The sequence below is a fragment of the Cantharellus anzutake genome (genome assembly GCF_015039405.1).
Source record: "Cantharellus anzutake strain C23 chromosome Unknown EI90scaffold_115, whole genome shotgun sequence".
NCBI lineage: Eukaryota > Fungi > Basidiomycota > Agaricomycetes > Cantharellales > Hydnaceae > Cantharellus > Cantharellus anzutake.
Window position 1 is genome coordinate 85,335 of NW_024067065.1, and position 12,742 is coordinate 98,076.

At 48.5% G+C, this 12,742-nt stretch overlaps 1 protein-coding gene across 1 annotated transcript; it reads right to left on the reverse strand.

The window, feature by feature from the left end:
- Positions 1-2,271: 2,271 nt before the first annotated feature.
- On the reverse strand, positions 2,272-4,570 carry EI90DRAFT_3134221 (uncharacterized protein; the record flags this gene model as incomplete). The annotated part of the gene is made up of 2 exons (XM_039064644.1): positions 2,272-3,455; positions 4,480-4,570. The coding sequence occupies 2 exons, from the start codon at positions 4,568-4,570 to the stop codon at positions 2,272-2,274; spliced, it is 1,275 nt and encodes a 424-aa protein (XP_038909224.1).
- Between the last annotated feature and the right edge of the window lie 8,172 nt (positions 4,571-12,742).

Sequence of the window (12,742 nt, forward strand, 5' to 3'; positions counted from 1 at the left end):
CGTCTGAGGGTGTCAGGGCACGGCCTAACCAGCTACCCTGACTCCCTATGCCGGAAGGGAGTTGCCGTAAGACGATCCGGAGTGATCCGAAGAACGCAGGTAATCTCGCTTAGCTCTCGCTTAGCTCCCGCTTCCTATCTTCCATCCACATGTCACCCCTTTCCCACACCTCACTTACGATTATCCGAATGAATAGCTATCTTTTCATGTCGTCATTCTATCGGTTATCTTCTATCTCGTTGTAGCCGCACTCTAGTGGGTAGCGGTACCCATGTATATAACTCCTATCTCCGCTGAGGGTGGCACCTCAGCGTTAACAATGACTAGGATTCTCGGGAACGCCCTCTTCGTCGTGAACTGACATGCAGTCCCTGACAGAGGGTGACGTGGCAACCCCATGTGACCCATTCACACATGTATATAAACTAAGCCGAAGCAGGACCGAAGAAGTAACCTTCTTCTCATTTCCCGCTTCAGGCAAGTACCCTAGTTTAGTCTGGCTTCCCACCCTAATAACAATACATTTCCCGCTTCAGCCTAAGAAGCCACACAGGGATGTAGGCCCGAGTAAGGGCTATCCACTATACGGTCTCACCGCCCCGCTGCCGTCCGGGCTGCTAGTGCCGAGCGTTACGGCACTGCCTCTGCCTTCCTCAAGCCATCCCTGACACCAGAGAAGAAAGAAAAAAAAAACAAGGCAAAAAAAGAGGGCCTGGAGCACTTCCAGACACAATGGAGTCTCCTCAGTCTGAGGAGTTAAACTATAGCATATTACTATAGGTCGATGGTCTTCAAAAACCTCTTGGTATGAGAGGAAGGCTGCCAATAGTTGGCAGCAAGATTGCACGGACTGGGTTGTCTGCACAAGTGGGAGTTAGGATCTCTACTTGATCTTATCTGCCAATTCTTGGTCCTCCTTCAGGTACAAGGAGGGCTGATTGGCCTTGTTGGCCAATCATGCATGATGCAGCCCAGTATTTCTACTGGGGAGAGGGCGGATTGTGGCCGCTAGCCAGCCAAGTATAAACTCCACCCAGAGCTCGTCTTCTTCTGGAGACTCCGGGGTGGTTTCTTCCGAAGGGTCCGGACCTCCTTCAGTGGGTCTCCCTCCGAGGTTTTTTTCTCAGGGGTGTTGTCTTCTGAGTGACTTTCCTCAGGGGAATCCCTCTTTGGTGTCTGTCAGGGCACAGCCCCTGACCCCACACACCCTCAGGTACCCTTCCCCCATTTTCTCCTATTTTTCCCTTCACTGTTCCACAATCCCGCATGCATGCAGACCGTGGGAACGTTCTGGGCGAGTAACTCGCCCAGAAACCATCACAGCCACAACTGTGGGAACTTTCTGGGCGAGCTGCTCGCCCAGAATCTTCCCACGGGGGGGGTGCCAATTATGGAAAGTCGGCAAAGAGCCGAAAACTGTATAGTTCCCGGCTCCCATTTGTAGTGGCTTCACAGGAGGTTGAGAAGGTTACCCTTTGTCACGGCCATGCATTCCGGCCCGTTAGCTGCCCATCCCAATGCCACCTGAGCCTGTTCCTGCTATGTGAGCATGAGCGCGAGCCCCGACCTCAGCCCTATCCTCCCTGAGGACTCCCTGCTCACTCCCCTGCTTGCCCCTAGGCTCCCCTATACTTGGCCGACTCCCCTGCTGCTGCACCAACCTCCCCACCCTGAGTCCGCCTCCGGCACCGTGCCCAGCGCGACTCCCCTACCCTGCCCACTTGGCCCCTACAGGGCCGCTACCATTCCCGCGCCCAACTCCGGCCCAACTCCGAGTCCAGCGCCGTTACGATACTATCGCCGCTATCGCGGCCCTACGCTCTTTCCTTTATTTATCTGTTATTGTTTGTTTTGACCCTCGGTCATTGCTGGCCGCTATGCGGCCAACCCCGCTCCTTATTCTTGTTTGCTTCCGGACCCTTCGGCCTCCAGCCCAGGTCCGCTTCCATTCATTCATTCTCCCTATATATATCCTGTATGTTACTTTATTGTACCTTAGCTCTAATATCGATGTGACCACGACCCCTAAGTCCTGACCCCAACAAGGTAACCCCAGTGAGTCCGAAATGAGGGCCAAGAGACAGCTAGGGGGGCACAGCACTCCCTTTAGAGTTGCTGAGGCCAAATGCCCTACCCCCGGGCCTTGTTTTCGGCATCATGGCCATCGCAGCCTATAGCGGCCCGCAACGGCGACCTTCAGTGCCGACCCCAGACCAGTGTCTAACACCCTTCTTCTCAACTCATTTCCTGTGAAGGCTGGGGCTAGCCCCCTCAGTGAGTTTGAAGACCTCGGACTGGGACTAGATACCCCAGCGACTCAGAGGATCCCCTTGGGCCCGTCACGGAACGAGGGCCGGGCCCTGACAGTGTCGTCACCAAAGAGTTGGTAGTTCTTTTTTTGGTCTGGCTTATCGCCAGTTTTAGTGTATTTTTTTCGTCATTGTTCTCAATGACGTCGGATCTTGGGGCCATTATTGTGGTCCCAATGCTGATGTCCTCACCCTTTCTTCTGGGCGAGTAGTGAGGTCCCTTGTTTGGGTCCTCTGGTTCAAAGTCATTGGAGGTGTCCTCCACTTTGAAATCACCAGAGATATTCTCTGGTTCTTCTTCGTCGGAGTCGTCTCCAACTTCACCTTCTGTTTTGTAGTTGACTTCCCTGGCGATCCTGTGCCTTGGGTTTCTGTCTCCTACTAACTGGTGCTCAGGGTGGCTCTTTGCCTGCTCTGGTATTCCGCAATTATTGCGTACTTGTACCGGCCTTTGGTCAGTGTTCCCTGACTGCTTCAGGGAGGATTCGCCTTTCCATTTGGGTTTAGGGTCTTGCACATCGGCTCTTGCCTCTGCGTGTTTCTCCTTTCCCACCTGGTTGGGCTTTTCGCGATTTGTGGTTGCGGTGGTTTCAGGTCTGGCATAGCATTCTGGCCTGTAGGCTGGAGCTATCCTCAGCCTGTTTTTCATCTCATCCATGCGAGATGTTGTTCTGAACATCTCCTCGAAAGAGGAGAATCCCATTTTGATTATTTCCTCCTTGCATTCAGGGAGGATGTTTTCCAGAAACCTAGCATTAAGCGATGGTTCTGGGTAGGACTGTCTGGGTCCTTTTCCTGCATTGTACTTTACATTGCAGTATTTTTCCGTCACCTTCAATGTGGTGGGCTCCTTGATATATGTCCTCATTAGAGTATCGAGAACTTCAAGAAATTTCCCCCCTTTATCTCTAAGGAGGGCTTCTTCACGGAGTTTTAGTCCGTGTGAGAGTGCAGGCTCTGCCAATCCACCAATGAGACAATCCAGATGGATTTCATCGTAGTGTGCACCTCTATATCCTTGTGATGTGAGGAATCCTAGCAGTGTGGTGTACCACTGCCAGAAAATTTCTGTATCGTTTTTGCCTGACCACTTCATGTCAGGGAGTTGAGTAGGACCATTATTTAACCAGTCCCACTTCACCCTGTCTATGTGCGGTGAAGGAGAGAATGAAGGAAGGTCAGTTGGGAGGTTCAAGCGAAACCACCACCAAGCTGTTCCCTGGTTCTTTAGTTAGGATGGGGAAGTGTACTAGTGTTATTTATTGTAAATATAGTACCAATCCGAGTGTTTTGGCTAATTCTATTTTTATGGGTTAGTTTTAAAGTTCCTGGGAATTGACTTACAGATAAACCGAGCCCTGTGGAGCTGTTTCTTTATTGGAGTTTATTAATTTGTCTAGGTGTAATTCTGTGTAGCGTTGTTTAATTTGGATTTAAACTTGAATTTAATCTTCTACTTGGTGAAGTTTCAAAGATTCTATTCAGTTAATGAATTTGGATTGTGTCTGGAGTGTCCCTTGAGTTTGTTTTATTTTTGTCTTATTTTATTGCTTGTTTTAACAGTAGCAAAATAACTGTTTTGTGTTTACACTTTGAAATCTGGAGTGTTAACCAGCTCTCCTCTTGAAATATCTACTTAATATTTCTCTCCTTTATTGCTGCCTTTTCCTACAGTGGCAATCTTACAGCAACCGTCAAAAAAATCTGCGCGTCAAATCTTGGTGGATATATCAGGCAAAACATGTGATTTGCGATTTAGGGAAAAAATCACTGTGTCCCAATGGCACCACCAAAAAAGGATATTACTCATCGTTCCATTGTTATAGCGGCTGCACATGCATGTAGTGGGCAAACACCTCAAACCCGCAGCCAAGGATCTAATCATCACGATTCCTAACTTGACGAGCACACACGATATTTCAGCAGTAACCCAGCTGTCTGCATGCACCATCCACGAGGATCTCTGTAATCCTGTTGGAATCCGCAAGTGACCAGAACCTGCCGGAATATTCTGGATTGTTGTGGGAAATCCCCAGATAATTCCAAGATATTCATGCTTGCATATGCGTGCTTGCGCAGTTACCTATTTTACGTATATTCACATTGTAATACATTTCGTGTATGTATAAATACGCACAGACGTGCGTTGACAAGATAGTTTCTAGCTTACCTCTGATTGATCGCGAGTTGAGTATTGCCTTATCAGGAATCCCCTGACCATCTTTGCTGAGACCCGTGGCCGACGACGCTCTTGTATTCATGCTATATTATTATCCATGCCTCACATGAGTACAGAAGAGGCTCTTGCGAACCTGAAGACCCCAGCACCACGAGCGCTAAATGCCAAATGTATTGACACTGAAATTGACCCTGATTTCCGACCATTTTTGGACAAGCACGAGATCCGACTGGGGTCATGCATCCAAATCTGACGCGCAGATTTTTTTGACGGTTGCTGTAACTGTATATCACTTTTTCGCACTGGAGTGACAACCAGAAATGCTTGAGAAAAATAATACTCTATTTTCTTACTTCTCTAAGGGGGGGTGAAAAGTCGCAGAAAGGGTCTCCCTTTTATACTCCTTGGGTCGCCTTCCTTTTTCACGCTCTACCTTCTATTTACAGGATTTATTTACAGTGTATTTTTCTCAAACTGAATAAAAATGAAATTTTCATGCTATAGTTCTACTGCACTTTTGCTGCGCTGAACTGCGGTTCTACTGCGGTCAGACTGCACCTAGAATTCTTATTGTCCTCCCTCACCTAAGCTATTTTAATGGTTAATTGGAACTTGGCTGCACTGCATTTGCCGCAGTTACCTATTTCAAATTCCCTATATATACCATTAAATTTGCTATGACTCAATGATTCTGAATTCAAACTTCGCATTACTATGCGTACGGCTGTGCTGAGACCTTCAGCTGATTTATTCCATTTTTATTTAGTGACATTTAGTTAAAATGAGACTGAAATGGTAAATGAGTGAATTATTCAGGTTTAAAACTGAAAGAAAAAGTTGCTAGTAGTCAAGAATTACTCAAACGAATGTGTTATAGCTCTCCACCTCATTAGAATATCGTTCCCTAAAATTCCTGCCATGGTCCGTCGTAGTTTAGTGGTTTTCGTGAATTTCGTTCATATTCCCTGATTCCCCTTTGTATTATCACATCCTAATCCTCCATATGTATTGTTCGTTGTTATAGTAGGTCGTCCTTGAAGATATCATATTTTTATGTATTTTATTTAGGACTCTGGACCTCTTGAAGCTGTTTTCCTGCGCGTTTTCAGGTTTCTAACTTCATGTCCCTATATCTCATTCATTTCTGGATGTTTTCTCGCGTTCTTTGTATCATAAATTTTCATTTATTCCCACCTTTCCAATGGTACTAAGATTGTGTCCTATTTCCTGGTATTCGTTGAGTTAGCAAAGATTCGCGTGCACATTCGGTAATCATGTGCGTCGTTCCCATAGTCGTTCGTATGCGGGAGCCGTTTTTGTTTAATTGTTCAGAATTTATGATATGCATGGGTGTTTATTTCCTTCATATGGGCTTCTGTGATTTATTTCAGATTTTTCCCTCATGATCTAAGGTTGTTTTGCACTTTCTGTGCTTTGTTTTGACCGGGCTCTTCCTTATTTGGACGGAAATTGGTCTTCGCAATCTGCTGAAGTGCGGATCTCGGTTCCGACGGCCGGTTCCCTGCGCATTGCCACCCTCACGTGTCATTACACATGATGCGGATTTCTATATTCCCGTCATGGGTATAACTTCACAACGGCTGGACCGTTTGGGCTGAAAATTTGTATATCTATAGTTCCCCATTTTTAATAATTTCTGTGTAAATTTCGTTGTATGTTTTAATTATGGATCTTATGCAAACATCGTCTTTTCCCTGAGCTCGGACTTTTGATGTCGCTATTCCTGTTATTGGATATCTCATTAACGCATGATCCTTTTATTATGAAACTTTGGGAGGATTAAGATTAGATCCCTTCCTTTCTAATGGGCTATCAAGCTTGTCTGGTCGTTACTAGTTAATCTTCGCACTTGCTTTTTAGACATTGTCCTCGTTTTGCAGGAGTTTGAGTCATATCTCCGTCGTTTATGGGTAGTTTCCCCTGTAATTACTCTCATTGGGTCCGTTTGGGGGACATCTACATTTCCTATTATAAACACGACTTTGACTTTTGCATTAGTTCCTGAGGAATCTTTGTTCTGTGGTACTTCCATCCTTGGCTACGTGTGCGGACGTGGGAAAGTAGTTTCCGTGGAGGTTCTCTGGTTATTTTTATAGTCAAATCTTGGTCGATTGTCCTGGTTCTTGGTTTAATATTTGCTATAAATTCCCCCGAGAATTCCGTCTCGTTGATGGTGAGCTTGAAGTATTTTTGCTATTTTTCTTTCTTTCGATTTATCATGTATAGTCATAATAATTTTTCCATAATGGGTTTCCATAGCGTGGCCGTTATTTCTCCTACAGCAGGGTGAAAGTTAGAAGTTCGGCCATCCGTGTGGCCTTGTGGTACCATCTTTCGAGGTGCCAGTTGTCCTCCAGCAATGTTTTGCTGGAAGTTTTCCTTGTGAAGTTTTCACGAGGGTTTGTTTGGTTCTCTCCAGCATTACTGGAGGGGTTTTGTGGAAGGTTACTTCCACTTATCCTTTGCCTGGGTGAAGTGACCAAGGAGGGCCATTTATCGCCTAAGATGGGGCCTGGTGTTGATGGTTGCCCACTCATTTGTGGGTTCTCCTTACTAGGCTCCTTCTTCTGCCATGTTGCACTCCTACAGACTTCGGTGACCTCATCCAAAGTTGGTGACTTCGCTTTTTTTGGCAAAAGTTTTGGGTTCGGCCTTGGCAGCAGTGGCTTCCCCTGAGCCTCTGTGCTCTCTGAGCATCTGCCCTTGACCTTTTCTCCTATTATTCCTCGGGCCTTTATGTTATAGAGATGGACTAGATTCTTATGGTCCGTGACTGCAAGTAGGTAGGTTGTCTCTGCCCTCCATTATATTTCTCTGTCAAACTCCATGCCAAGCTTTCCCACTGGGTTTTGGTGCTGGCTGGGGGAATTGTTAAGTTTCAAGGGACTTCCCTTGACCATTGAGACTTTGATATTAGATAGAAACCAGTCATATGACATGTAAAGGCAAATGCCGAGGATGTTGTTCATTATCAAATACATAACCCACAAACCTTGTACCGCGATTGTAACATCCTCACCATTGTGTCACCACTGTAAACTCAACCTGTAACCCTGGAACCATGTCCACCTCCCTATTCCTCCTCTCCATGACAAAACCGCAATGAGGTGGGCATTCCCACGCCCAACCTCCTGCTACCCACTCCCACCAGTCCACCGGGTGGTTGAGTGGTTACTCCCATCCAACCAGAAGTTCCCTATCAGGAACTATAACCTATCCCACCTCCTCAGGAGAAGGATACGGTCCAGGCAGCTCCAGGATGTCTGGCCACGCACCTGCGGGTCCCACTTCCCACGGTCACCCACTACCGTGCACTGGTCCACCAGCCCGCTTTCCCCAACAACTCCCGCTACCGGTACGCTCCCATGAGCGCCAAGTCACCGATAGCCACCAACTGGGTGACTCCCTTTGGGAGTCCCAGTATCCCTCACTACCGGTACGCTCCATTGAGCGCCAAGTCACCGCTAGCCAAACACCCCCAGCACACCCGCTACCGGCACGCTCCCAGGAGTGCCAAGTCCCCGTTAGCAGACAGCCAGGTGGCTCCCTCAAGGAGCCCACATCATACTCGCTACCGGTACGCTCCCAGGAGCGCCAAGTTACCGTTGGCCGACACACGTGTTGTACTTCTGTACACTCATCCTATTCCGCTCTCCCTCCGATGGCTACGCAGCCACCTCCATTAGTGAGCCAAACGGCTCAGGTTGGGTTCCCCGGAACCCATTCCTGTAACACTTTAGCCTGAGAAGGAGTTCTTCATCACTTCCTGTCCTCCATTCGGATGGGACCTGGAAAAAGTCCAGAAGTTTCTCAGACAATCGACTTTGGGGAGCTTCCTCATCCTCCTGCACCTGGTCCCTTGTCCATGCTGGGTCCGAGGCCATCTGAGGACAGTCCGGAAGTGAGCTCAACCTGTGAGTCTGTGTCGATCTGGATGACATGGCCTTTATATCCATGTTGGAGTGTGTACACTCGTTCTCAGACAGAGCGCTGAGTGTCTCACAGTGGTTGTGAGATGGTGTCGGTGGTGTGGAAGTTTTTTCCACATTTCCTCCACTCAGGACTGGCTCCCTGCACAAGCGGGGGTCATCCCATGAGGGTTTTTGATGATTCCCAGTCTTATAGACTGGGGTTTGAACCGGCTCACGCCTAGGCGGCGAGCTGGATGTCTCACTATAGTTGCAAGATGGTAACGACGATGTGGAGGTTTTTTCCACATTTTTTGCAATCACACACGGCTCCCTGTGCAAGCAGGAGTTGTTGTTCAATTGTTTTGCACAATTCCCAGTCACATAGACTGGGGAGTGAACCAGCATGCTGCGATTTTGCGGGCTGGACGTCTGACAGTTAATGTGAGACGATGTATACAATGTGGAAGTTTTTTCCACATTTTTTGGGATCACAAATGGCTCCCTGTGCTGGCAGGAGTTGTCGTTTGATCGATTTGCACAACTACCAGTCGCATAGACTGGGGAGTGAACCGGCTTGCTGCTATATCGCAAGCTGGACGTCTCACAGCTGACGCGAGACGATTCCGTAGATGTGGACGATTTTTCCACATTTTTTGGAACTCCAAACGGCTCCCTGTGCCAGCAGGAATGGTCATTTGGTTGTTTATGACAACTCCCAGTCGCATCAACTGGGGAGTGAACCAGATTGCTGCTATATTGCAATCTGGACGTCTCGCGTTTAATGCGAGACGATGCTGGACATGTGAAAGATTTTTCCACATTTTTTGGGATCAAAAACGGCTCCCTGTGCTGGCAGGAGTTGTCGTTTGATGGTTTTGTGTAACTCCCAGTCAAATAGACTTGGGAGTGAACCGGCTTGCTGCAATCTTGCAAGCTGGATGTCATGCGGGTGACTCAAGACAATGTGGACAATTTTTCCACATTGCTTGGGGCCACAAACGGCCCCCTGCACCAGCAGGAGTTACTGCTGTTTTTGTCAGTGTTTTGCACCAAGTGAGAGGTTCCCTGAGGATAGTGGGGCTCAGGGACTTCTTTTGGCATGTCTGACCCAGCCCTTAAGGCTGTTAGTGTGGCAGCCACACGCTTATGTGTGCGCATGTTTGCCTCCTCACCCAGTGGTGAGAACTCTCTCTTTCTAGGAGAGATTATGTTAGCACATTGGGTTCTAAGGGTGTTGTTCCCCGCATTTACTCCATGTAAGTTTTTGGGATCCTCAGGGTTTGTCCCTGAGGTCCTACCAATATGTGGCAGGTCTTCGTCATCATCCAATGATGCAGTGTTTAGGTTATCTCCCAAATTGGGAGATTGCGGCTTTTTAACAAAGCCACCCTTTGTTCTTGCTGCAGATGCGAGCTTCCCCATTTGGGGGTATGACGGTGCCATGTCAGGCACCGTCCCTGGAACAGATGTAAAATGGATGTGTAGATTAGTTTTAATCACACCTCATGCACTTAAAAAAGTGTGAGGTCTGTGGGGCTCGCTCAGGTCACCAGGCCATAAGTGTCACAAAGGTGTGGGTATTACGGGGTGATAAGCAATAGGTTTCAACCCGTCACCTGTCACATGACACTAATCTACAACGGGACTACATGTAATGGGGGCCCAGGGACAGTCCCACTTAAGTCCCCCACTATAGTGCGAGTGTAGCTGCTGAGCGCTAACACCTTACCAGGCTAGTCATAGCAACACTCCCTGAACCCACTTTGGAGGCACAAGTTATGAGCAATAGCTTGAATTCACAGTTGGTAGCTAAGTTGATGGCATGATGTGGTGGGGTGGGGTTGACTGCAACAATGGTGCTGATAGTGATGGAGAGACTAATTCAGTGAAGGATCTGTACAGTTATCCAAATGGACATATGTATACTAAGCCCGAGTTTGGGATTTGAGTTTGGACTACTCTAAAGTACAGCTTCGGCCTTCAGAGGCCTGTTTTTGAATTTAGCTAAACTGACAGTTTAGAACCAGTTCTGTCCAGTTTAGGTGCAGTTAAGGATCGGCAGTTTTGGTGCACTTTAGCCCATCGTGAAACCCCCTATTGTTGCATTTGTTGCATTGTTGTCTTGTTGTCTTCTCAAGTGCTTCTCAACTTCAGTTCTAACCTTCCTCGCTCTCTTCTCCCACTTTTCTCACCTTCCACTTTCTTCCTATCAAAACAATTCTCATGTGGCTGTGCACCTTTTGCACAGCCACTGATATTTTTTTGCTTTTATAATTTTCACAAAAATCACACCTTCCTAACCCTATCACCATTTCAATTTTCATCCATCCAATCTTCACTTATTCAACATTCTTTCAAAATTGTACCCCCTTCCTGTTCAATTTTACTTCTTTCCTCAATAACTCACCAACTGCTCAACCAATTCACTTGCTTTTTTTTGCATTCAGTAGGCCCTAGTAACACCTAAAACATATGCACCATTACCCCTAATTTTTTCAAGTAAACTTCCGAGAAAAGTGAGGGAGTCCATGGGAGTCCAAGGGAGTCCATGCAAAGATCACCTCATAACTTCTGATCCGCTCCACCATTTTCTTAATTATTAGTACCGTTGGAAAGCTGTGATTTTACTCCATATTTAGGTCTCAAAACATCTAGGGAGTCCATGGGTAATAGGCTATTACCCCTATGGATAATAGTAAAAAAAAGGAGGAGGGTCAGCCCTTTGTTGTCGTCCTTCCCTTTTGGGTGGTCGGCTCGATGGGAGAGTGCGTCCGGCTTCCCCATGAGTTTCCCTGGGCGGTGGACGAGGGTGAAGTAGAAGTGGGAGAGGAAGAGGGTCCACCGGGCCTGGCGCCGGTTTAACCTCTGGGCCGTCCGGAAGTAACTCAGGTTACGGTGGTCAGTGTAGATTTCGACCTTCTCCCCAGCACCTTCTAAGAAGTGTCGCCACTCTTCCAGGGCTCGGACGATTGCGAGCATCTCCTTGTCGTATATCTCGTAGTTACGCTCCACGTCCGTGAAGCTCTTGGACATGAATGCTACCGGGTGGAACTCCTCGTCCGCCTGGAGTTGGGAGAGGACTGCACCGGTTGCGAAGTTAGAGGCATCACACTCAAGCCTGAAGCAGCCAGTGTCTGTAGGGAAGGAGAGGATGGGGGCGGTGGTGACGGCTTTTGAGGGCGCAGAAGGCATAGTCTTCGTCCGGGCCCCAGTTCCAGGTTTGGGTCTTCCGGGTTAGCACGTGGAGGGGCCATGCTTTCTCGGAGAAGTCTTTGATGAAGCGACGGTAGAAGTTCACGAACCCCAGGAAGGACTGCACTTCCTTCACCTTGGTTGGGGTCGGCCAGTCAAGGACTCCACGGATCTTCATGGGGTCCATCGCGACGCTGCCCTCTGAGATGACCAGGCCCAGGTAGTCGATCTGCGTCCGTTCAAATTTACACTTCTCCGGCTTCAGGAAGAGCTTTCTCTTCCGTAACGTCTCTAGGACTTCTCGGACTACCCTCCAGTGCTCCTCTAGGGTGGCTGTGAAGATGAGAATGTCGTCCATGTAACAAATGACGACCTCCCGATCGATGAAATCCTGAAGGATGTCGTTCATCATGGTCTGGAAGGTCACAGGTGAGTTACATAGGCCGAAGAACATCACCATGGGCTCGAACAGCCCTCGATTGGTTGCGAATGCTGCTTTCCACTCATCGCCATCCTTAATCCGGATGTTGTTAAACCCCCATCGTAAGTCCAGAGCTGAGAAGTACTTGGCGTTGTGGAGGCGGGCGAGAACGTCTGAGATGAGTGGAAGCGGGTACGAGTTCTTTACTGTGATCTCGTTCAATTTCCAGTAGTCCTGGACTAGGCATAGCGACCCGTCCTTCTTCTTGATGAAGAAGACTGGAGCCCCCATCGGGGACTTGGAGGGTCGTATGCACCTGTTCTGCAAGTTCTCGCGCAGGAACTCGTCCAACTCTTTCTGCTCCGGCCGTGAGAGGGGAAAGGTCTTCCCCCTGGGTAGTTTGGCGTCTGGGACTAAGTCTATAGCGTGGTCCCAGGGCTTCCAGGGGGGTAGCTGGTCGAAGGCTTCTTGCGAGAACACATCCCGGAAGTCCTGGTAGTGCTCTGGCACCAACGCTTCAAACGGCACGGGTTCTGCTCCCGGGTCCTGGGCTTCCTGGGCCATCCGCTGGGAGGGTGTCGTAGTCGCTCTCAGGTCATGCCCCCACCCTGGGGGGATGATCGCGGCATAGATCCCGTCCCCGGGTTCTAGGGCAAGGTCCGGGTCGCTTCGTGCCTGTAGCAGCTTGCAGGAGGATGGGCAGCGGGAC